The 23783-nt window shown below is 41.8% G+C and overlaps 1 protein-coding gene across 10 annotated transcripts in view; it reads left to right on the top strand.

The window, feature by feature from the left end:
* The window catches only part of ADAM23 (ADAM metallopeptidase domain 23), a 276719-nt gene that overhangs the window by 181494 nt on the left and 71442 nt on the right, over positions 1-23783 (top strand). For all 10 annotated transcript variants that reach the window (XR_008847068.1, XR_008847065.1, XR_008847067.1 and 7 more), the window contains exons 11-14: positions 14365-14531; positions 17188-17272; positions 22814-22910; positions 23652-23703. Coding sequence is in view for 6 of the 10 variants with exons in the window: in XM_056534976.1 (XP_056390951.1) it covers positions 14365-14531; positions 17188-17272; positions 22814-22910; positions 23652-23703 (401 nt within the window). In the remaining 4 variants the exon portion in view is untranslated. The remainder of the gene's footprint in view (positions 1-14364; positions 14532-17187; positions 17273-22813; positions 22911-23651; positions 23704-23783) is intronic.

Consider the following 23783-nt stretch of genomic DNA (forward strand, 5'->3'; position numbering starts at 1 on the left):
TTTGCATATCCAGTGGCCTTGAGGCTTCCATTGATGAAGAATGGCCCCACTATCTTTGTACCCCATATACCACACCATACCATCAATTTATGTGTTCCAACAGTCTTGGAGGGATCTATCCAATGTGGGTTAGTGTCAGACCAATAGCTGTGGTTTTGTTTGTTAACTTCACCATTCACATAAAAGTTTGCCTCATCACTGAACAAAATCTTCTGCGGAAACTGAGGGTCCTGTTCCAATTTTTGTTTTGCCCATTCTGCAGCACCTGAAACTACGGATACTGGAAGCCTGTTCTAGCATTTCTCCTGCAGTGTTGCTAGCAGTGTGTGAAGAGTGGGAGTGGCAGCACATTGAACACATTTTATAAGTGGTCAGAAACTTGTAAATAACTCATGAAAGAATAAAGTTACATTAAAACCAAGCACATCATTGTTTTTCTTGTGAAATTCCCAATTAGTTTGAAAAAACTAAAGTTGGATTCAAAATGTCCGACTTCAAAATGGCCGCCATAGTCACCACCCATCTTGAAAAGTTTCCCCCCTCACATATACTAATGTGCCACAAACAGGAAGTTAATATCACCAACCATTCCCATTTTATTAAGGTGTATCCATATAAATGGCCCACCCTGTATATATATGTATATATATATATATATATATACATATATATATATATATATATATATATTTATATTGTGAAGATTTCTCCTTGGGGATAGCTCTGGGATTGTCCTGGACACTGCCACAGGACACGTTTTCTCTCAATAAATCGGCAGACAACAGTTATTGATGCAAGTCTGGCACCTTACCTTGCCAGCTTTATTTAGACAGGTTGCAGGAAAAAACAAACATAACGCAGAAACAAAATAAAATCCTAGACCATCTGGTCACTGACTACACATATCAGCATGCCCTGACTACTAACTGGTGAGCTACCCTCAGCCAGTTAAACATGTGCCTCCTGCAACCTGCTACTCACAGTTCACACCACTTCTTGGACCACTCACAGCTCCGGTTGTGTTTTCCTCAACAGGGCCCATGTTTCCCCCTTACAACCAGCCAGCTGTTTCCTAGGGAGGTTCCAAGATTACACTGAATCGTTTCCTTATAAACACCTCCCCTCTCTGCCCTCATTAGGCCACAGGTGGAGGTTTCTCCAGGGTGAGCCAAGGAAATACACCCTTTCCTTGACAAATTATCACTATATATATATATATATATATATATATATATGTATAATTATTATAATTTTTTTTATGTTGTGGGGTCTGGCAGGTACATGTTGACTGTTGCTATCCAGTCCAGTTTACGTGATGATGAACAGATTTGTTTAACTAAAAAATTGCTTACCTGTCCTCAAGATATCCTGTACAGATATATATATTAAAATAATATTGCAGTTTTACATACCATTAAAAATTACATAACAATACATATGTGTTAATTAAAGTACTTATATAATGGAGGGTAGTTTTCTTTGTGGGTTTTTTCGCCAACAGTTATTTTTCCACGATATTTACTAATGTTCCCCTACTTTTTGTACATTTTGCACTATTCCCTACATTTTGCTTTTTTACACATGCTATGAGCTGTAGGGTTTCCTCAGCTCAAATCCACCACATTTTTTGTGGAAACCTTAGTAAATATGTTGGGATTTTTTCGAAAATGTCAGGGGACATGCCCCCTTTTTGGCAACCACGCCCCGTCCGCGGATTTTCTCAGTAAAATGGAGAGTTTGTCGTGTTTTTTTCAATTCTGGTGCAAATTCTGGCGCAGACAGAATTTCTGGCACAATGCACCAGAATTTGCCTCACAGCCCAACAAACATGTTGGGTGTACAATAGTAAATCAGGGCCAATATCTTTAATTTTCCACAAACAGTCAATAAGTCATTCTGTAATAAATATACCTGGCCTAGTCCCAGCGCCATCTACTATTCCTGTTCAGAGCAGCAGGTAGCGTTCTTCATCATCCTGTTAATGGCACAGCACGTTCTTATCCCTGTAATCTGACCTGAACTCTGCTTTTGACTTGACCCTGCCATTGCCTGCTGACTTTGTACAATGTTAACCTTCTGGTTTGACCCTTACGTGTCCTGACTCTGGCTCTACTTTGCCTGTGTGTTGCTAATCTGGCCTGCCTGACTTTCCTCGTGCCAATGCAGTTTATGAGTGTAATGACATATAATTGACATGTTTACCTTACCTTGGCTACATGCTTAGATGTAATCCAGGCAATCCCCTCAACCCCCATATAGTATTTATAACTTTTCATTTTGTAAAGCTCAGTTAACAGTGTCATCAGAGTTTCTGTTTTCATTGGAATTATGATGAATATACAGGGTGGGCCATTTATATGGATACACCTTAATAAAATGGGAATGGTTGGTGATATTAACTTCCTGTTTGTGGCACATTAATATATGTGAGGGGGAAACTTTTCAAGATGAGTGGTGACCATCGACCTCCGCACGAAGCGGCAACCGACGCGCCCCCTCAATACAACTCTATGGCAGAGCCGAAGCGCTGCCTTCGGCAATCTCCGGCTCTGCCATAGAGATGTATTGAGGGGGCGTGTCGGCTGCCGCTTTGTGCGGAGGTCGACACCCGCTATCTGGCCGGAGAGCCTGGCCCCCGTACAGAAAGATCGCAGGGGGCCCCAGCGGTCGGACTCCCCGCGATCTCAAACTTATCCCCTATCCTTAGGATAGGGGATAAGTTTTTCACCACTGGACTACCCCTTTAAGGATTTTTTGCCTTCTTATGGATTAACACAGTAGGGACACATTAGGGATATCGCTTGAACTTGAAGGAACTTTGTCTTAACTTTATGGTCTATGTTACTATGTCACAGCTCTTAACTCTACCCCCGCTTTAGGCTTTCCACATCAATATAAATGCCACCTCCTTAAGCGCTAAGGAATTTCTAAGGAATTTTTGCCTTGGGGACTCAGGGTTTTTCCATTTTTGCCCTTTAGTTTTTTCCTCTTCACCTTTTAAAAATCATAACCCTTTCAATTTTGCACCTACAGTCCCAAATGATGGCTTTTTTTTTGCGCCACCAATTCTACTTTGTAATGATATCATACATTTTACCCAAAAATTTATTTTTATTTATTCTTTAGGTCCATACGATTAACTCATATAGGTTTGATTTTGTATTACTTCTGAAAAAAATCATAACTACATGCAGGAAAATGTATACGTTTAAAATTGTCATCTTCTGACCCCTATAACTTTTTTATTTTTCTGCATGCGGTGCGGTATAAGGGATCATTTTTTGCACCGTTATCTGAAGATTTATTTTTGTTTTGATCTGACTTTTTGAACGCTTTTTATACATTTTTTTATTGTATAAAAAGTGACCAAAAATACGCTATTTTGGACTTCGGAATTTTTTTTAAAGAAGTAAACTGCACGCCATTGACCATGCGGTTTAATTAACAATGTTTTTATAGTGCTGATATTTACGCACGCGGCGATACCACATATGTTTATATTTATTTTTTATTCACATGTTTTGTTTTTTTTAAATGGGAAAAGGGGGGTGATACAGATTTTTTATTAGGGAAGGAGTTAAATCACATTTATTAACACTTTATTTTCATAGGGGACTATAACATTGCAAACATTGATTTCCTACACTGATCACTGCCATGCAATAGAAGTGCACAGAGCAGTCATTTGGCGATCGGACGCGCAGGAGGCAGGTAGGGATCCTCCTCACATCCTGCAAGCTGTTCGGGATGCCGCGATTTCTCCACGGCGGTCCCGTACAGCACCACTGAGCTGCCTAGAAGCTTTCACTTTCACTTCAGATGCGGCGATCAGCTTTGATTGCCGCTTCTAAAGGGTTAATACTGATCGGTGATGTCTGGTATTAGCCGTTTGTGGCCGCCAGGACCGACCCAATATGACTATATCGTTATATCGCGGGAGCCGGCGCAGAATGAAAATATACGTCCTGCGTCGTTAAGGAGTTAAACCACTTTTTAGAAGATTTTTGGGGACTTTTTGATCGCTTTTTATTCATTTTTTTATGGTATACAAAATGACCAAAAATACGCTATTTTGGGCTTTGGAATTTTTTTGCACATACACCATTGACCGTGCGGTTTAATTAACAATATATTTTTATAGTTCGGACATTTACACACGCGGCAATACCACATATGTTTATATTTATTTTTATTTACATGTTATTTTTTTTGTGCATAGGAGTGGTGCACTCGATTGAGGGCCTAGGTATGTTTTTTTTTATGCTTTCTGTTTTTCTTCCACTTCTGACCATCATAAATACCCAACAAGTAGACTTCATGCTGAATTTAATGACTTGACATGCAATACCTGATGACAATCATTTTTTTGTTAACAATCATTGTTGTATACTATCACAAGATATAACAGGTTTTTTTATATAAGCATTGTTAGGCAGATGTCAAACTTTAAATTATTTATAGCAAAATGTATGTTTTAGTAAAACTAGTATTTGCTAGATTATACTTTATCACAATGAAATTCTAAGTCAAAAAAGAAATTCAGATAGAGAGAGGAACATCTGCTTGGTTTGAGAGTAGTGCAATAAAGATTACCATTTTATTGATGCACATTAATCAGCAACCTGTTGACAGCTTCTAATCATTTAAAAGTAAATAAACATAGTATATGTGACGCCACCTGGCTGAGCCAAGTGAGGGAAGGGTAGCTGAGTGACGCATTACTAGCGAGGTAATTCACACTACATAAAATATCAATGCAATTACAGTTTACAGGTGGTGGTAAGCAATACCAGGTAGTTTCCATGAAAATGTAATATGTGACACAGATAAAGGCTGAATTAGAGCAAGAATTATAATTTTTCTCAGTATTGTGGAATCCTGGGGTCTCTCTGCACAGCACTGACTGGTCTCAGTCTCAACACAGAGATGTGCCCGCTTAGCCAATCTTTGCTTGAGGCTGGTCACCTCTACAGCTAGTTATTATTTGAGTGGGCACTTCCTTGTGACCTAGACCAGGATGTGTTGAAAAGCAGGATCAGGCATTGTCAGAATACCAGTGATGTGAATTGGGACAGGTAAGTACACTTTATTTTTTATTTTTACCTCAGCACAAGTATGTTTCAATTTTAAATGTATTTCTTGAAAAACCCATTTAAATAATGTTTTCCTTATTATGCTTACACCATGTGATAGACAAAGGTTCACCTTCAGATGCTGTCATGCTTATTATTGGGATGGAATAATGATCAATTAGTATAAGTAGCAGGTTTCCCCTACATTGAGATGCTGCAGATCATTATTCACACAACAGCTCAAAGGATTTTCACATCTCCACATGTCATTCTGATTATTTAAAATAGGGTGGGGCACTCCTATTCTACCAATAGATGGATGGCTCATAAGTAGAACCAAGACCTACCAGACATTTATGGCATTACCTTTTTATATACCATAAATGTCTCAAATATGAATTTCTTTAAGTAGTATTGCAGCTCTTGAGAGGGTGTACAATTTGTACACTCCTGCCCCCAATAGCTTATTTGATCACGGTTTGTAAAGTCATAAAACTCAGCTAACTCAAATTAATGGTGCTGAGCTGCAGTATTAACTTTCTCCCCCTCTCACCCTGCTTTGACTGATTGACATCCAGGGCTGGAAGCTGAGCCCTGTACATTAATAATGCAGGGTGGTTGGGGAGGGAGAAAGCGTGCATCGGCAGTTCAGCACCAGCATTTTGACTCTTCAGTTGCCTACAAAAAAGCAACTTTTATAACTTTACAAATCAGATAAACTAAAGTTATGATTAACTTTATCTACCTAATCCTTTCTGCAGGGATCCCAGGTTCTGTACCTGGTATGGAGCTAAAAGATTTCCTTTAAACTATAAATTACAGCTACTGAATCACAGATATTTAAAATGAGAAAAGCGGCACTCCATGTGAACTTGAAAAAAAGTGAATCTTTATTCACCCATCAGGTTACAGAAAAGTGCTCTTTTCTGTAACCTAATGGGTGAATAGAGAATCGCTTTTTTTCAAGTTCACATGGAGTGCCGCTTTTCTAATGTTGGATATTTGTGATATGGGGCACAGAGTCAAGCCTTGAATTGCAGAGCACCCAATTGGACCTGGAGTCTATAACAGTGGCGGTTTTCTTCACTTATATTGCATTGCTACTGAATCACATGTAGTGTCTTTATAGTAAGATTCTTTTTGTTGCCCATATCAACCAGTCATGGTTCAGCTTTTATTTTTACCAGAGCAATATGATGAAATTTGAGCTCTGTTTGGTTTTTATGAGCAACAAAGAGAATCCTGCTATAAGACAGCTTGATAAATCTCCCCATATTAGCTTTAAGGGGTATTCTGAGGAAGGTGTATACAGGAGGCTATACTATTTTTTTCCTAATGAACTGCCAACTTTATCCATGGTGCTCAATCCATAAAAGATTAATAAGTGGCAAGTAAAAGTCTAAAAAGAAATTGAAATGGCACTCAATGTTATGCAGTAGAAGTTCATTCCAACAAGACAGGAACAGGTCATGAGGAAGCGTAATTAGCTTTCTGTTGGCCAGAACCACATCTGTACCTGTCATGTTAGAATAAATGTCTACTACATAACCGTGAGTGCCATCTGGATTATTTTTTTTTTTTTTTTTTACTTGCCAATAGGTGTTTTAACATTGTTTGTGTGTCACTATATTTTATTTATTAAACACTTAAAGTTATGTTTTAGGTAGGGACTGTGAAGGGGTATAATGATGGGATCTGGAATTTTAGTAATTTTTAATCTTTGGGAGATTAGCTCCATAGAACCAATCATAAAGCGCCAAAATAGCAGTCAGAGACATGGACACGAAAGTAACATTTAAACAGGGCTTCTTATGTCTTTATTGTTCAGGCATAAACATAAAATCAAATCCTGCTTGTCCAGTGCTAACTATACAGATCTCGGTTGACAACCAGCCACCCAACAAAACAGTAAACAAATGTGTTACGTACACATGTTACCATGTCCACTTTTCAAATTGCAAACGGATTCAAACTCTCATCAGTGGTGCAGGTTCCTGACAACCTTACTTACAGACTGACTCTCACCTAGTTTTAAAACCCAGTGAAAAACTGTCTTCAGCACCTGTGCTGATCTGGGCTATTTTGAAAGGAAAGGGAAAAGAAGTCCCACTACAAAGTCTGCCTTTCATCCGGTAAAAATCTAGGCCTGATAACAGGACTTACCAAAAGTCCCTTGTAAGCTTAGAATTCCCAGTAATTTAACTATTTCAAGATTTTCCATATCTCATCCAGCTTTTCCAGGATGAGATGTGCGCTTCCTGAAACGTGGTATCCACATATGACAGGTATGTTGGAGAAATATAGAGATCTCTGATGACCTTTCCTGTCACTGTTTTATAGTATATACATCTATTCAATCCTATTAGCTTTTGTTGTCTTTTGAGTGAAGTGTTTTTTCCATATAAATATAATTATAAAATAGCACATTTATGTTTCATTTTAAACTGAACTTGAGATCAAATGTATCACCATTTACAATAAGGGGGTCCAGTAATTGCGCAGTAGGAATAATTGTGGTTCTTGTTCTAACTCATAGTTGCATTATGTTCTTGATTGGAGTTTTCATATTTGGGTTGAACACTTGTAATTCAAAGTAATCTAGAATGAGGGCTATTATGTACAATTGACAATATCAAAGGCCATTGATGATTGCTGTGTTTATCTCTCTTGAGACATTCTAGTCTCTACTTCCTACACTTTAACAAAACATTTTATCTTCAAGTTGCTCAGTTTATATCCACACATTTAAAAAGTCAAACATGTTTATAGAACAATTTGTGTTTTCAGAGCCAGACTATTCTAACTGCCAAATTTGGAGTTTTGTTCTGATGATGATGAATATGATTGTTTTGTTATTATTCTTTGTTAAATATTTTAGAGAATCTTCAGTTGCGTTTTGAAAAATTAAAGGATTGCCTAGTAGCAATGAAAAATATAGGAGGGAATTTAGCATTGGTTTTACCCTGTTTTAGTGGTGTTAATTTGTCCCACAATTTGTCTCATTTGCTATTAAGAAACTTTTCATTGCAAATTTTTGCTTTAGGAATTTATCACAGCCAATTTTTTGCAAATTTGTTGCAATGCCCTCAAATTGTTGCAAATCTATACCAGCCCAGACCTGGCTTACAAAACTGACTGTGAATAGCATTTTTCATTCATTCATTCATTTATTTTTAAAGTCACACATTTTGGTGCACAGATTAAAGGGTTACTCCGCTCCCCAGTGCCCGAAACATTGAGTTCCTGAACGTTGTGTGCGTGCTTCCGTGTTCACGGCCGCCCGCTCCCATAGACTTGCATTGAGGGGGCGGGACGTGACATCACATGCCGGGGTGTGACGTTTTGAGGGGGAGGGCGTGAACACGGAAGCCCGCACACAGCGTTCAGGAAATCAATGTTCCGGATGCTGGGGAGCGGAGTAACCCTTTAAAAGGATGGAAGGACCTGTAATGATCTATTTATTTGCTGTGAATTTTTATTTTTTAAAGAATAATGCTGCATGCTACATGTATTAAAGGGGTACTCCGGTGGAAAACTTTTTTTTTTTTAATCAACTGGTGCCAGAAAGTTTACTTCTATTAAAAAAATATTAATCCTTCCAGTGCTTATTAGCTGCTGAATACTACAGAGGAAATTATTTTCTTTTTGGAACACAGTGCTCTCTCTGCTGACATCTCTTTCCATTTTAGGAACTGTCCAGAGCAGCATATATTTACTATGGGGATTTTCTCCTACTCTGTACAGTTCCTAAAATGGACAGAGATGTCAGCAGAGAAAACTGTGCTCGTGATGTCAGCAGAGAGCTCTGTGTTCCAAAAAGAAAGAATTTCCTCTGTAGTATTCAGCAGCTAATAAGTACTGAAAGGATTGGGATTTTTTAATAGAAGTAATTAACAAATCTATAGCATAGGAGTAGAAGTAGATACCGGCACTACCTGCACTATTATCCTATGCAGCAAACTTGAAGGCATGCACAGGGGGTAGTGCATGTAGGTGAATGAAGCTATTTAGTGGTGTTCATATCCCGAGAAACAAAGACATCCAAGACTGTATAAAAGAAGATTGCGGGAAGCACTCACCATACTTCAATAATAAGCAGACTTTATTCTTCATACGTGCAATAAGGTAAGCATGGTCAGGTACAGACGCTGGGGACCGGGCTTCACAACTACAGCCGTTTCACTCCGCCATGGAGTTTCATCAGGTTGTGCTGTCTCAACTGTGTGACGGAGGTTAAGAATCCTCCTAAGTCATGTGATCCAGGTGAGAGGCGTACACAAATATAACAGTGCATTAAAAACAAGAGATGCCTTTGTATAAAGTTTAAAAAAATTACAGTAGCAAAATACAAAAAGAAGAAAGAAGTTTAAATAAACATGCTCAAATCAGATCTGTCATTCGTGCCTATATTGCCCAGAGCTCCATCTTGCTTCTTTTTGTAGAAGATACTTGTTCTTGTCTATACCTTCCACTGTGTGAATACGTTCAATGCCACACGTTTTTAAAAAACAACTATGATCATTATTATGAAATTCTTCCATGTGGGAAATAAAACGGGGAGCACCTTTTTTCGTTTTCTAAGAGTGGACATGTTCTCTAAACCTAGTGTGGAGCTCACGTATAGTGCAGCCGATATAGAAACGTTTGCATGGACAGAAGATGGCATAGACAAGGTAAGATGTTCTGCAGCAGATACGTTCCTTGAAATCAATTGTAGTACCTCCCAGGTTTACGAATTTCCCGTTAAACATGAAAGGACACCATGTGCAGGATGCACATTTAAAGTTACCTTTAGGAGCAGTTTTATCCAACCATTTTTTTTTGTTATGCCTATTGGAAAATTTACTGCAAGTTATTATCTCTGCTAAATTTTGAAATTTTTTTAAAGAGATTAAAGGTTTTTTATTTCCAATTTCTTTAAGGTCTGGATCGTTTTGAATAATAAACCAATGTGTATAGATAGTTTCTTTTATGATATTAACTAGGGGGCTGAACCGAAATGAAGAAGCAAAATGTTTTTCTTTGTCATTGTTTTCATTCTTGCTTCTTTTTTTTAAGCAACCACACGCAATTCCTTGAATGAGCTTTTGCCAGAGCTTGATCTAGAATCTTAGAGGGGTAACCTCTATGTCGGAACCGATCATATAAATCACTGGCTTGCTTCAAAGATTCACTATATGTGTCGTTGATTCTGCAGAGGCGCAAGAACTGACTATATGGAACAGAGGACTTCGTGTGAACAGGGGGATAGCTTTGAAAATGTAACAATGTGTTTCCTGCCGTAGGTTTCCTATATCCTGTAATTTGTATGCCTTTTTCTTGTTTTATAAGCAGAACATCAAGGAATTCTAAAGAATGAGTACTTATTTTATACGTAAATTTTAAATTCATATTATTTGTGCTGTTGATGTGATGCACAAACTCTTAAAGTTATTTTCCGTATCAGTCCATATTATGAATATGTCATCCACAAAACAAAAACATCTGTGGATATGATGTAAATATGGATTGCTGGAATTAGAAATTGTTTTTCAAAAATGGCCACAAATAGGTTGGCGAGGGTACATGCGACCGGTGTACCCATCCCCACTCCACTGATTTGAGCATACCAATCATCATTAAATTGGAAAGTATTACAAGTCAAAATGAGTTCAAGGGAATCACAGATGAAATCAATAAAATCTTCGCTCTTGCCTGTGTCGACAAGGAGATCCCTAATACACAAGATCTCCAATTGTTGGGGGGTACTAGTGTATAGGGACTCAATGTTGACAGAGGCAAGAGCGAATGCCTCAGGCCAGTCAAAATCTTTTAAATTAAGTCACTAGTATCCTTTACCAATGCAGGGACCGATTGCAGCAGCGGTCTTAGTAGTCAATCAATGAACTTGGATAAAAATTCAGTCACAGACCCCATCCCGGAGACAATAGGTCTCCCGGGTGGGGTTACAGGATTCTTATATAATTTAGGCAAAAAGTACCACTGAGCCGCTTTCTGTGCGTTGGCAAAAGTTTGAGTGCGTTTTTTTTCAGAGAAAACTTTGTCTGAATAGTGTCTAAGTATAGGGCGTAGTTTATCTAGTATTTTTTGAGTGGGATTATGAGTGAGTTTACGATAGATATTATGATCGTTCAGTTGACGGAGGGCTTCATTTAGATAATAAGTAGTTGTCATCAAAACCACATTCCCTCCTTTGTCTGCTTTTTTAATAATAACATTATTATTACTACGTTTTAATTTGTCTAATGCGACACGTTCCTGGGCAGACAAATTTGGAGGGTCTTGTGGATACATGACAGCTTGCATATCTAATAATACTTTTTTTCCAGAATAGGTCAATGCTAGAACCTGGTATAGTAGGGGGGCAAAAAGATGATTTATTACCACTTTTAAATGTGGAAACACATTTGAAGTCAGGATTATCAGTGGTGGGTATATTTTCATCTAACAAATCCAGCAAATTACCCAAACATTCGGTATCAATGGTGTCACATTGCTGTATGGCAATGAAGCCAAAGGGCTTCGCTCTTGCCTCTGTCGACATTGAGTCCCACATACACATGTGTATCTCCCAACAATTGGGGATCTCGTGTAATAGGGATCTCCTTGTCGACACAGGCAAAAGCGAAGATTTTATAAATTTCATCTGTGATTCCCTTGAACTCATTTTAATTTGTAATACGTTCTAATTTAATGATGATTATGGTATGCTCAAGTCAGTGGGGTGGCGATGGGAACCCTCGCCAACCTATTTGTGGCCATTTTTGAAAAACTATTTATTTTTAATTTCAGCAATCCATATTTACATCATATCCACAGATATTTTCGTTTTGTGGATGACGTATTCATAATATGGACTGATAAGGAAAATAACTTTAAAAAGTTTATGCATCACATCAACAGCACAAATATTATGAATTTAAAATTTATGTATAAAATAAGTACTCATTCTTTAGAATTCCTTGATGTTCTGCTTATAAAACAAGAAAAAGGCATACAAATCACAGGATATAGGAAACCTACGGCAGGAATCGTATTGTTACAAGCTATCACCCTGTTCACTCGAAGTCCTCTGTTCCGTATGGTGAGTGCCTCCTGCAAATTCTGGGCAGCCTTACCGCTTGGCACAGGTCTCAGTATGACAGCTAGGACCCCGTGATTACTGCCAAGAGTAGAGAAACCTCTGTCCCTGACAGTTGACCCATTACATGCCTTGGTTAAAACATGACACTGAACACTGCCTCTCCATACCTCATCAGCAGCCTAGCAAGATCGCCAAATGTTGAAGGGTTTCCATGGCAGTTGGGGGTCTTATGAAGACCCCCAGATCTGACATGGATATGCCTTCATAGAGCCATGCTGAAGGAACATCTGTATAGATTGCCAAATGGCATTCGTAATCCAGTGTGTTATATTAGCGATGCTGGTGAAAATCCCTTAGTGGAACTACTTTAAAATTAAAAACATAAAGTATAATAGATAAATAAAAGTCCCCATAAATGCATACATTCCCCATAAAAAATACATATGAGTAAAAAAAAAATACATAATAAAAAAAAAATCTGTACATTTTCGGTATCGCCACAACGGCCAGAACTATAAAAATATATCATTATTTATTCCGCACAGTGATCGCTGTAAAAAAAATTCTTAAAAAAATACAGTATTGTGTTAGTTCACCTACCAAAATATGGTAAAGGTAGCTATCAAAAAGTCATACAAACTTCTACCCCTTTAAGGCTTGGTCACTAAAGAGTTAGCACTGATGTTTGTGTAATTGGTTGGCTTCAGATTATTTTTGTTTTGTCTGGTTTCTCTTCTCTCATGGGCAGAATAGCAAAATCTGTGACAATGTTCAAGCTTTAAAAAAAAAAAATTATAATAATACATAAAAATGGAAACCTGACAGATCCCATTAAATGGGGAATTCAGAGAAAAAAATGATTTTGAAACAAACTGGCAACAGAAATTTCTACAGATTTGTAAATTATTTCTTATTCCTTCCAGTACTTATCAGCTGCTGTATGCTCCACAGGAAGTTGTGTAATCTTTTCAGTCAGACCATAGTGCTCTCCGCTGACACCTCTGTTCATATAAGAAAATGTCTTGAACAGGAGAGGTTTGCTATGGGGATTTGCTCCTGCTTCGGACAGTTTGTGACATGGACAGATGTGGCAGCAGCAAGAAGTGCCATGTCTGATTGAAAAGAGCCAAACAACTTCTTCTGGAGCACGCACAACTGATAGAAGTACTGGAAGGCTTGACATTTTTAAATAGAAGTAATTTACAAGTCTGTATAACTTTCTGGCACCAGTTAATTTTTTTTCTCTCTGCAGTACCCCTTTAATGTCAGTAGGATCTTTTAGGATATGTGCCTAACATATGTTTCATTCCAGTTTTAATCTATTTAAAACAGTATTATGTTAATACATGTACAATTTGCAGTCTTGTTTTACATATCGCATCTAGTCACATTTTTAGTTACATAATGTGAACCCAGAAGAAAAAACAGCTCCGGCACAGCCCTATATATCTCTGAATGAAAACTCCTGATACAACGTGGTTTGGTATGGCAGGTATGCAATCTCCTATGGGTGGTGCTCTTACACCAATGACACAGGTAAAAATAATGATCACAGAAATAAGTAGTAATAGCGGAGCAACTCACCCGGTATACTGAAGGTGATTCATCCGAAAAACCTTGCGGTCAGGCGAGGTAGCAGCGGGATGCTGAAGATGTTACGGGGGGAAGTCAGACGTCGGGCCACAGCCATATCGCACCTTTTGGTGCTTCGTCAGGCCCCAGCTTCGCTGCTTCCTCGCCTGACCGCAATGTTTTTCGGTTGAATCACCTTCAGTATACCAGGTGAGATGCTCCGCTATTACTATTTCTTCCTGTGATCATTATTTTTAGTTACATACTTTGCTGGGAAATGTCACACTTATAAAGCTCTATAAAGCTGTCCTTTTTTTTTTTTTTTTGACATATAAATCTGTCCTTTTCTCTGATGCTGTGCAACATAAATCTGTCTGATGTTGGCCAGAAGTCTGTCTAATCGTATGAATTCCTTAGCCCATTTTCATTATGGTCTTCTTTAGGGCAAAATACTTGTATTTTAATATGCTGACAAAAACAGTTTGTGATGGAGGCCTAAGGCAGCTTTCCAATTTGGTCCAGTCTGTCTGCCTTATTCTTCAACTATCCAAAAGGAGCTGACCTCTGAAAAGTGCAATTTCCCCTAAATGTTGCATATCTTCTGTTACCAAACCAGTTTTTTTTTTGCACTTTCAGATATATAAGGAACAGCTGAACACACGTGTGGTTTTAGTTGCTGTAGAAACATGGACAGACAAAGACCGTATTACAATTGGTCCAGATCCAGTGAAGATGTTACATGACTTTTCCAAATATCGGCAGAATAGCATCAAACAACATGCTGATGCTGTACACCTGTTGACGTATGTATCTAATCTATTTCTTTATAGAAAAACGGTCATCTGTTCACCCACACTAACCCCAATACACTGAGTTATATTGATAGTGAACAGGAGACGGATGAGGGGTTAATGGGTTAAATACATACCTGCATTCCCGAGATCTGTCCCTCCGAAGATCGTCTTCCATTTTCAGTGAATTGTGCACTGGAGGCGGGCCCGCCGGCTCAATTTGAATATTCATTGTCGCGCGTCACGTGAGCGCTCAGTCAGTGTGGGTGAACAGATGACCGTTTCCCTTTAACCTCCCTAGCGGTACGATTCCGTCTGGAAATTTGTACCAAAAGCGGTACAATTTTTTGCATTGAAATTCCACATCTCCCCCCATCACATCCCCCCTCCCTTGTCACATTTCCCCCCCCCATATCACATTCCCCCCCTGTCACATTCCCCCCCCCATATCACATTCCCCCCCTGTCACATTCCCCCCCCTTGTTGCATTCTCCCCCCCTGTCACATTCATCCCCCTGTCACATTCTCCCCCCTTGTTACACTCTCCCCCCGTCACATTCATCCCCCCCTGTCACATTCCCCCCTTGTTACATTCTCCCCCCCCCCTTGTTACCTTCTCCTCCCTCCATGTTACATTCCACTCCCCCCCTGTCACATCCCCCCCTTGTCACATTCTCCCCTCTGTCACATTCCCCCCTATGTCACATACCCCCCTATGTCACATTCCCCCCCCCCTTGTCACATTCCCCCCCCCCTTGTTTCATTCTCCCCTGTGTCACATTCCCCCCTCTGTCACCTTTTCTTGTCCTGCAGCAGAATACACTGGGTTTGCCAGGCAGATTTCAAACCTAGTGTATTTGCTGCAGAACAAGCCCTTTCCCCTTCAGCCAATCACAGGCTTTACACCACTGCGGCCTGTGATTGGCTGAAAAGGGAAAGGTCCTGTAAGATGAATAGAGCAGTGACCAGAGCGCACGGAGGGGAACGACATCTGCAGGGACCGGGATTAGGTGAGCAAAAGGTTTTTTTATTTTCTTCCTTCTTACTTTTACACTTAGTTCAGGGTTTTCTACCAGGGGGCCTCCAGCTGTTGTGAAACTACTGCTCCCAGCATGCCCGGACAGCCTTTGGCTGTCCGGGCATGCTGAGAGTTGTAGTTTTGCAACATCTGGAGGCCCCCTGGTAGGGAAACACTGACTTTTAGTATATGTCTTTACCTGCTCTGGCCGGCCCCCGCAACGGGAGCCGACCCGAGCAGATAATCACATATTTTCCCGGGGGCTGCATCACTACATCGCAAAAAGCAAAAATCGCGATTTGATTGCTTTTGCGATATACTGTGCAGCCCGCACAGCAACTCTGCAATTCTACCCCGAGCGTGACTCGGGGTTACCGCTTCTAGCAGCGAAAATTAACCCCGAGTCACGCTCGGGAATACCGCTAGGCTGGTTAAAGTGGAGCTTTACTTAAAGAGTATCTGTCATCAATTTTTTTTTATTTGTTATAGATCATTCCATATTAAACAACTTTCTAATAAGATTTTATTTAAAAAAAAATGCTTCCTTGTATGCCTTTTTACGTTTTGAATGTGGCCACTAGAGGTCTCCCGAGGAGTCCCTGGCCCCAAGCTTTTGCATTGATTTCGAGCTCACGCTGGCCTGGCAGTAAGTCCAAAATCGCAGACCGCTGGCTGAGTACGTGACCAGCTCAGCGCAGCTCCCTGCCTGTCAGTCAGACAGGCGGGAGCGTTGTGCTCACTAGCTTACCCCGCAGGGCTCTGTACACTGAGGACAAGCGGCGCTCTGTGCAGTGAGGACAAGCAGGGTTCTGTGCACTGAGGACAAGTGGCGCTCTGTGCACTGAGGACAAGCGGGGCTCTGTGCAGTGAGGACAAGCAGGGCTCTGCACACTGGGGACATGCAGGGCTCTGTACACTGAGGACAAGTAGGGCTCTGCAAATGCGGGCTCACTTGCACCCCAAACCCCCCCCCCCTGCCGCTGCTGCTTTCCTCAGCGAAGTGAGGGCAGAAACAGTCCCCACAGCAGGCTTCAGTGACATAGCGCCTGCTGGGGCACGCCCATATCCTCCTGCCGGCAGCTCACACCATGTGAGCAAGAAGAGAGGTGAGATACAGAGCTTAAGGGCGGGGGGGGGGGGGGGGGGGTGTTAGGAGTAGTTAGGGAACATAGCCTGAGTTAGTTTAGAAAAGTTTATTTAGTGACAGGTACTCTTTAAAGGAGTGTCCTGGCAGTATAAAATAAAACAAAAGGGGCAGGCAGGGTAAAAAAGATAAAGGAGTACTCACCCTAACGATCCCTGCCACTACTGTTGCCCCTGCCCCTGGTGGCTGGAACCTGCTGATCTCCACTTCCTTGTCCCCGTCCTGCCACAAAAAAATGTCTTTGCAGACATTTAATGGTTTAAGTAGGTCACCACTGTGGCCTGTGATTGGTTGAATAGACTTTTCATGTCTTTTTATGTTTGTCAAGATTGGGACCTGGTAGTAAAGATGAGCAGGGGCTAAGGTACATTCAGAAGGGCAGCAGGGATATTGATGAGGTGAGCATTTGTTTCTTTTCATTGACTAAATTACTATTTGCTACAATTTAAAATAGTGTCTAAGGCTGGGTCGTTTTTAAAATATGCATTTTTGTATTGCTTATAAAGGAATGGAACTTTCCACTATAAAAGAAGCAGTATGAGTTTCTTTGGAGGAGTCTGTTCCACCTCTAGAGGCGTAGGAGTTAATGAGGTAAATTTTCATATTACATAAAGTAATGCCATTCATATTTTGTGTTGTGTCTGTGTGAAATGTATCAGGCCTTCTATGTGAAGAGCTCTCCTGATTCCCCATGAGATCACAATTCTTGAGCATAATTCCTGATAACATTGCTACATGCCATTCCTCTGTTGACCTCTTAGAATGTTTAAATACATTTACAGTTAAAAGGACTGTTCCATTTTAAACATCACCTGTTCACTAGTGTTGCTCGCGAATATTCGCAATACGAATTTTATTCGCGAATATCGCATATTCGCGAATTCGTTTTTTTTTTCACAGTACACATCACAGTGATCACCCCTCTCTGCTTCCAGCTTGTGTGGTGTAAAGAAGGCTCTAATACTACTGTGTGAGACTGGTGTGCGAATTTTCGCATATGCGAAAATTAGCATATGCTAATTTTCGCATATGTGAATTCTTGCGCATGCTAATTTTGCTTATGCTAATTTTGCTTATGCTAATTTTCACATATGTTAATTTTCGCATACGCAAATTTGCGCATATGCGAAAATAAATCGTGAATTTTACGAATATGCGAATATTCGCGAATATATGACGAATATTCGTCCATATATTCGCGAATTCGAATATGGCCTATGCCGCTCAACACTACTGTTCACAGAATAGGGGATAGCTAGCTGATCGTGGGGGGATATGACCACTGGAACCATCTGCAATCTCGATAGTGGTGACCCCAGCCACCCACTCAATCCATTCTCTATGAAAGATGTGAAAACAACATAGTACAGTGTTTGGCTGTTTCCGGCAGCTCTCATAGAGAATAAATGGAATGAAGACCCTGTTCTTGAGATTGTGGGGGGTACCCCAGTGGTTAGACTCCCCGCTTTCAGCTAGTTATCCCTGCAATCTCCAGAACTGCATCCCAACTGCTTTATTTTGAATGGAGTGGCGAGTGGACACATTCGTCATCGCTCCATTCAATGTCTGTGGAGCTGTTGGAGATAGCCATGCACTGTATCCACTGCGATTTCAGAATACCCCTTTAGGCAGATATGTCCAGAGAGCTGACATGTCCTCTTTAATTGTTATTAATGGGAAACTTAATTTCCAACTTTAGTTTTGGGGCTTTTAGCAATGTGAATAACTTATTCCCACTCTCTCTTAACTCTCCTTTTTCTATGTGATCTCTCCCTTTATCCAATTTTCATTCCCAAACTCACCTTATTGCTTAACTATTTGTGTTGATGTTTGAATGGTACCAGCCATGTATATTAATAAAGCTATGTTAAACTTAATTTGGTGTACACTGGTATACTGATACTTCCAATACTGAACAGTATTCCAGTTTTATTTAATAAAAAAAGAAAAGTGGAACTTATAGCAGTATCACTGTTCATTTAGTTAAGCTTGCAGAATCATAAAAACTGCTGAGGCCAGGAAAACAAATGTCCAGCAATGCAGAACCATTCCGTATGATAGCACCAGGTGCAACAAACTGGATCCATTGCATTTGGTGTCCTATCCAGTGTACTAAAGGCTGAAATGGACCTATGGACCATCTTGCTTGGTTACCTTATGGTGTGGTTGAGTTGTGTCGAAACACCACAGCATGCAACCTCTATTTTTTCATCCAACTGTTTTGTAAACAAAGTTTAAGAAATAACTTGGAATTTTGGTAAAGATTTTGTTGCTATAATGCTGATAATGCTGTAAGTGAATGATAAAGCTATTTACTTACTTTTTCTTGTACTTTCTTTTTTACTTTTTCTTGTACATTCAATCAGCTTGATTGTATAGGATTCAGTTAAACACTATTAATGTATTTGAACATCTTTAAAACAAATCCAGTTAATATAGGATATATAGATTGGTACCTAAGTACCTTAATATCACTGTTACGCCGAGCACACCGGGTCCCTGCTCCTCCCCGGAGCACTCGCGGCATCTCTCTCTCTGCAGCGCCCCGGTCAGACCCGCTGACCGGGAGCACTGCACTGACATTGCCGGCGGGGATGCGATTCGCATAGCGGGACGCGCCCGCTCGCGAATCGCATCCCAAGTCACTTACCCTTCCCGGTCCCCGGCTGTCATGTTCTGGCGCGCGCGGCTCCGCTCTCTAGGGCGCGCGCGCCAGCTCTCTAAGATTTAAAGGGCCAGTGCACCAATGATTGGTGCCTGGCCCAATCAGCCTAATTAGCTTCCACCTGCTCCCTGTCTATATTACCTCACTTCCCCTGCACTTCCTTGCCGGATCTTGTTGCCTTGTGCCAGTGAAAGCGTTTAGTGTTGTCCAAAGCCTGTGTTCCAGATCTGCTGCTATCCACATTGACTACGAACCTTGCCGCCTGCCCCGACCTTCTGCTACGTCTGACCTTGCCTCTGTCTAGTCCTTCTGTCCCACGTCTTCTCAGCAGTCAGCGAGGTTGAGCCATTGCCGGTGGATACGACCTGGTTGCTACCGCCGTAGCAAGACCATCCCGCTTTGCGGCGGGCTCTGGTGAAAACCAGTAGCAACTTAGAACCGGTCCACCGACACGGTCCACACCAATCCGTCGCTGACACAGAGGATCCACATCCAGCCTGCCGAATCGTAACAGTAGATCCGGCCATGGATCCCGCTGAGGTGCCGCTGCCAAGTCTCGCTGACCTATCCACGGTGGTCGCTCAGCAATCGCAGCAAATTGCCCAACAAGGACAGCAGCTGTCGCAGTTGACCGCCACGTTACAACAACTTCTGCCACTGCTACAGCAGCAACCATCTCCTTCGCCAGCTCTTGCACCTCCTCCGCAGCGAGTGGCCGCTCCTAGCCTCCGCTTGTCCCTGCCGGCCAAATTTGATGGGGACTCTAGACTCTGCCGTGGCTTCTTATCTCAATGTTCCCTACATATGGAGATGTTGTCGGACCAATTTCCTACAGAACGGTCTAAGGTGGCGTTCGTAGTGAGTCTTCTTTCTAGAAAGGCCTTGTCTTGGGCCACACCACTCTGGGACCGCAATGATCCTGCCACAGCCACAGTCCAGTCCTTCTTCTCTGAAGTCCGTAGTGTCTTCAAAGAACCAGCCCGAGCTTCTTCTGCCGAGACTGCCCTGCTGAACCTGGTAAAGGGTAATTCTTCAGTAGGCGAGTACGCCATCCAATTTCGTACTCTCGCTTCCGAATTATCTTGGAATAACGAGGCTCTCTGCGCGACCTTTAAAAAAGGCCTATCCAGTAACATCAAGGATGTGCTTGCCGCACGAGAGATTCCTGCCAACCTGCAAGAACTTATCCATTTGGCCACCCGCATTGACATGCGTTTTTCTGAGAGACACCAGGAGCTCCGCCAGGAAAAAGACCTTGATCTCTGGGCACCTCTCCCACAGTATCCTTTGCAATCTACCCCTGTGCCTCCCGCCGAGGAGGCTATGCAAGTGGATCGGTCTCGCCTGACCCATGAAGAGAGGACTCGCCGTAGGGAAAAAAATCTATGTCTGTACTGCGCTAGTACTGAACATTTCATGGTGGATTGCCCTATTCGTCCTCCACGTCTAGGAAACGCAGGCACGCACCCAGCTCACGTGGGTGTGGCGTCCCTTGGTACGAAGTCTGCTTCTCCACGTCTCACTGTGCCCTTGCGGATTTCTCCTTCTGCCAACTCCTCCCTCTCAGCCGTGGCCTGCTTGGACTCTGGTGCTTCTGGAAATTTTATTCTGGACTCTTTGGTGAATAAGTTTTGCATCCCGCTGACCCGTCTCGTCAAGCCGCTCTTCATTTCTTCGGTCAACGGAGTGAAGTTGGACTGTACTGTGCGTTACCGCACAGAACCCCTCTTAATGTGCATTGGACCCCATCACGAAAAGATTGAATTTTTCGTCCTTCCCAACTGCACCTCTGAAGTCCTCCTCGGTCTGCCATGGCTCCAGCATCATTCTCCCACCCTTGACTGGACCACCGGGGAGATCAAGAATTGGGGTTCTGCTTGCCGTAAGAAATGCCTCACATCTGCTCCCAGTCCCGTCTGTCGGGCCTCAGTGTCTCCTCCTGTGCCTGGTCTCCTCAAGGCCTATCTGGACTGTGCCGTGCCTCCTCATAGCCCCCGTCCTGGTGATACTCTGCCCCGTGACAAGCTTCACCCTCTGCCCCCCCTCCCCATTCCCACTTCTTCTGAACTACCTGCCGCTGGTATAGCTACTAGTGTTGCTTGCGAATATTCGCAATTCGAATATTATTCGCGAATATCGCGAATATAGCGCTATATATTCGTAATTACGAATATTATTTTTTTTTATTTATTTATTTATTTATTTATTTATTTTCCACAGTACACATCACAGTGATCACCCCTCTCTGCTTCCAGCTTGTGTGGTGTAAAGAAGGCTCTAATACTACTGTGTGAGACTGGCGTGCAAATTTTCGCTGATGCTAATTTTTTTATATGCTAATTTTCGCATATGTTAATTTTCGCATACGCGAATTTTTCGCATTTGCGAAAATAAAACGAGAATATTACGAATATGCGAATATTCGCGAATATATGACGAATATTCCTCCATATATTCGCGAATATTCGCGAATTCGAATATGGCCTATGTGCTCAACACTAATAGCTACCCAGGACTTTCTTTTTCAGAAGGAGACTCAAGAGGCGTCCCCTATGTTCTCGTCTCTTTTGAAGGGACAAGGAGACAAAAAGAGGGGGAGACCTAAGGGGGGGGGGTACTGTTACGCCGAGCGCTCCGGGTCCCTGCTCCTCCCCGGAGCGCTCGCGGCGTCTCTCTCTCTGCAGCGCCCCGGTCAGACCCGCTGACCGGGAGCGCTGCACTGACATTGCCGGCGGGGATGCGATTCGCATAGCGGGACGCGCCCGCTCCCGAATCGCATCCCAAGTCACTTACCCGTCCCGGTCCCCGACTGTCATGTTCTGGCGCGCGCGTCTCCGCTCTCTAGGGCGCGCGCGCGCCAGCTCTCTAAGATTTAAAGGGCCAGTGCACCAATGATTGGTGCCTGGCCCAATCAGCCTAATTAGCTTCCACCTGCTCCCTGTCTATATTACCTCACTTCCCCTGCACTTCCTTGCTGGATCTTGTTGCCTTGTGCCAGTGAAAGCGTTTAGTGTTGTCCAAAGCCTGTGTTCCAGATCTTCTGCTATCCACATTGACTACGAACCTTGCCGCCTGCCCCGACCTTCTGCTACGTTTGACCTTGCCTCTGCCTAGTCCTTCTGTCCCACGCCTTCTCAGCAGTCAGCGAGGTTGAGCCGTTGCCGGTGGATACGACCTGGTTGCTACCGCCGCAGCAAGACCATCCCGCTTTGCGGCGGGCTCTGGTGAAAACCAGTAGCAACTTAGAACCGGTCCACGCCAATCCCTCGCTGACACAGAGGATCCACATCCAGCCTGCCGAATCGTAACAATCACCTGGATGTATATGCAAGGAAAAATGAATAAAAAAATAATCTATTTATCTATCTATCTATCTATCTATCATGATTATATAATGTTTATATATTTTCAATAGGAAATGTTGCTCTACATTATTACACATTATTTGCTATATTTTTGTGTCACAGTATGGGTTTTTGATGGCAATGGCCCAGCAGCTGGCTCAAAGTTTAGCGCAAAACCTTGGTATACAGTGGGAACCAGCCTCCAGAAAAATGAAACCAAGTAAGTATCACTATGTGGATATATAGTATGTATGCATATTATTTGTTATCCTGGTTTAAATCTGAACACATAAGTAAAAATTCACTTAAAGAGAATCTGACAGCTAGTTCACCCGCACTAAAGACAGTATACTGGAACAGCGGTAAATTGAGGGGTTACTCACTCAAATCCGTTGATTAGATGTTGCGTTCTTCTTGTAAATTGTTGTATTCCTAATGCGGAGGTGGGGAGCTGGCTGCCTGAGATTCTGTGTCTCCTCCATATTCCTCTATTGGCCTCGCCCTTCATTATTATGCTAATGAAGGCCACAAGTGAGGGGCGGGCCGACGGGGGAATATGGAGGGGACACAGGACCTAAGGCAACCAGCTCCCCGTCCGTCTCCAATGCATGCTGGGTCACATTAGGAATACAGCTATTTCCAAAAAAGAATGTAGCATCTAACCAACAGATTTTATTGAGTAACCTCTCATTTCAGAGCTCTTCACCCGCACTATAACTCAGTATACTAGGTTTAGTGTGGGTGAACTAGCTGACAGATTCTCTTTAAACATTTTTCATGATCTGTTTCACTTTTATTTATTTCAGTGGTTTGTTCTCCAAGGTAATCCAAATGTTATTGCTGGTAATACTACAATAGATTAAAATGAACAGATACATGCACAGGGGCAATATTAAAAGATTATATTCAGTAATATGTTTTATTTCTATTATCATTTATATCATTATGAATATTCTTTCAGAAGAATGTGACTGTACAGAGAACTTTGGTGGATGCATTATGGAGGAAACTGGGTATGTATGGCAGTTCTGCAACCTGTTATCATTATATCTTGTATTATGTTTGGTTACTGTACATTTCGATTGTTATGAAT

The sequence above is a fragment of the Hyla sarda genome, chromosome 8, assembly GCF_029499605.1.
Source record: "Hyla sarda isolate aHylSar1 chromosome 8, aHylSar1.hap1, whole genome shotgun sequence".
NCBI classification, from domain to species: Eukaryota; Metazoa; Chordata; class Amphibia; order Anura; family Hylidae; genus Hyla; species Hyla sarda.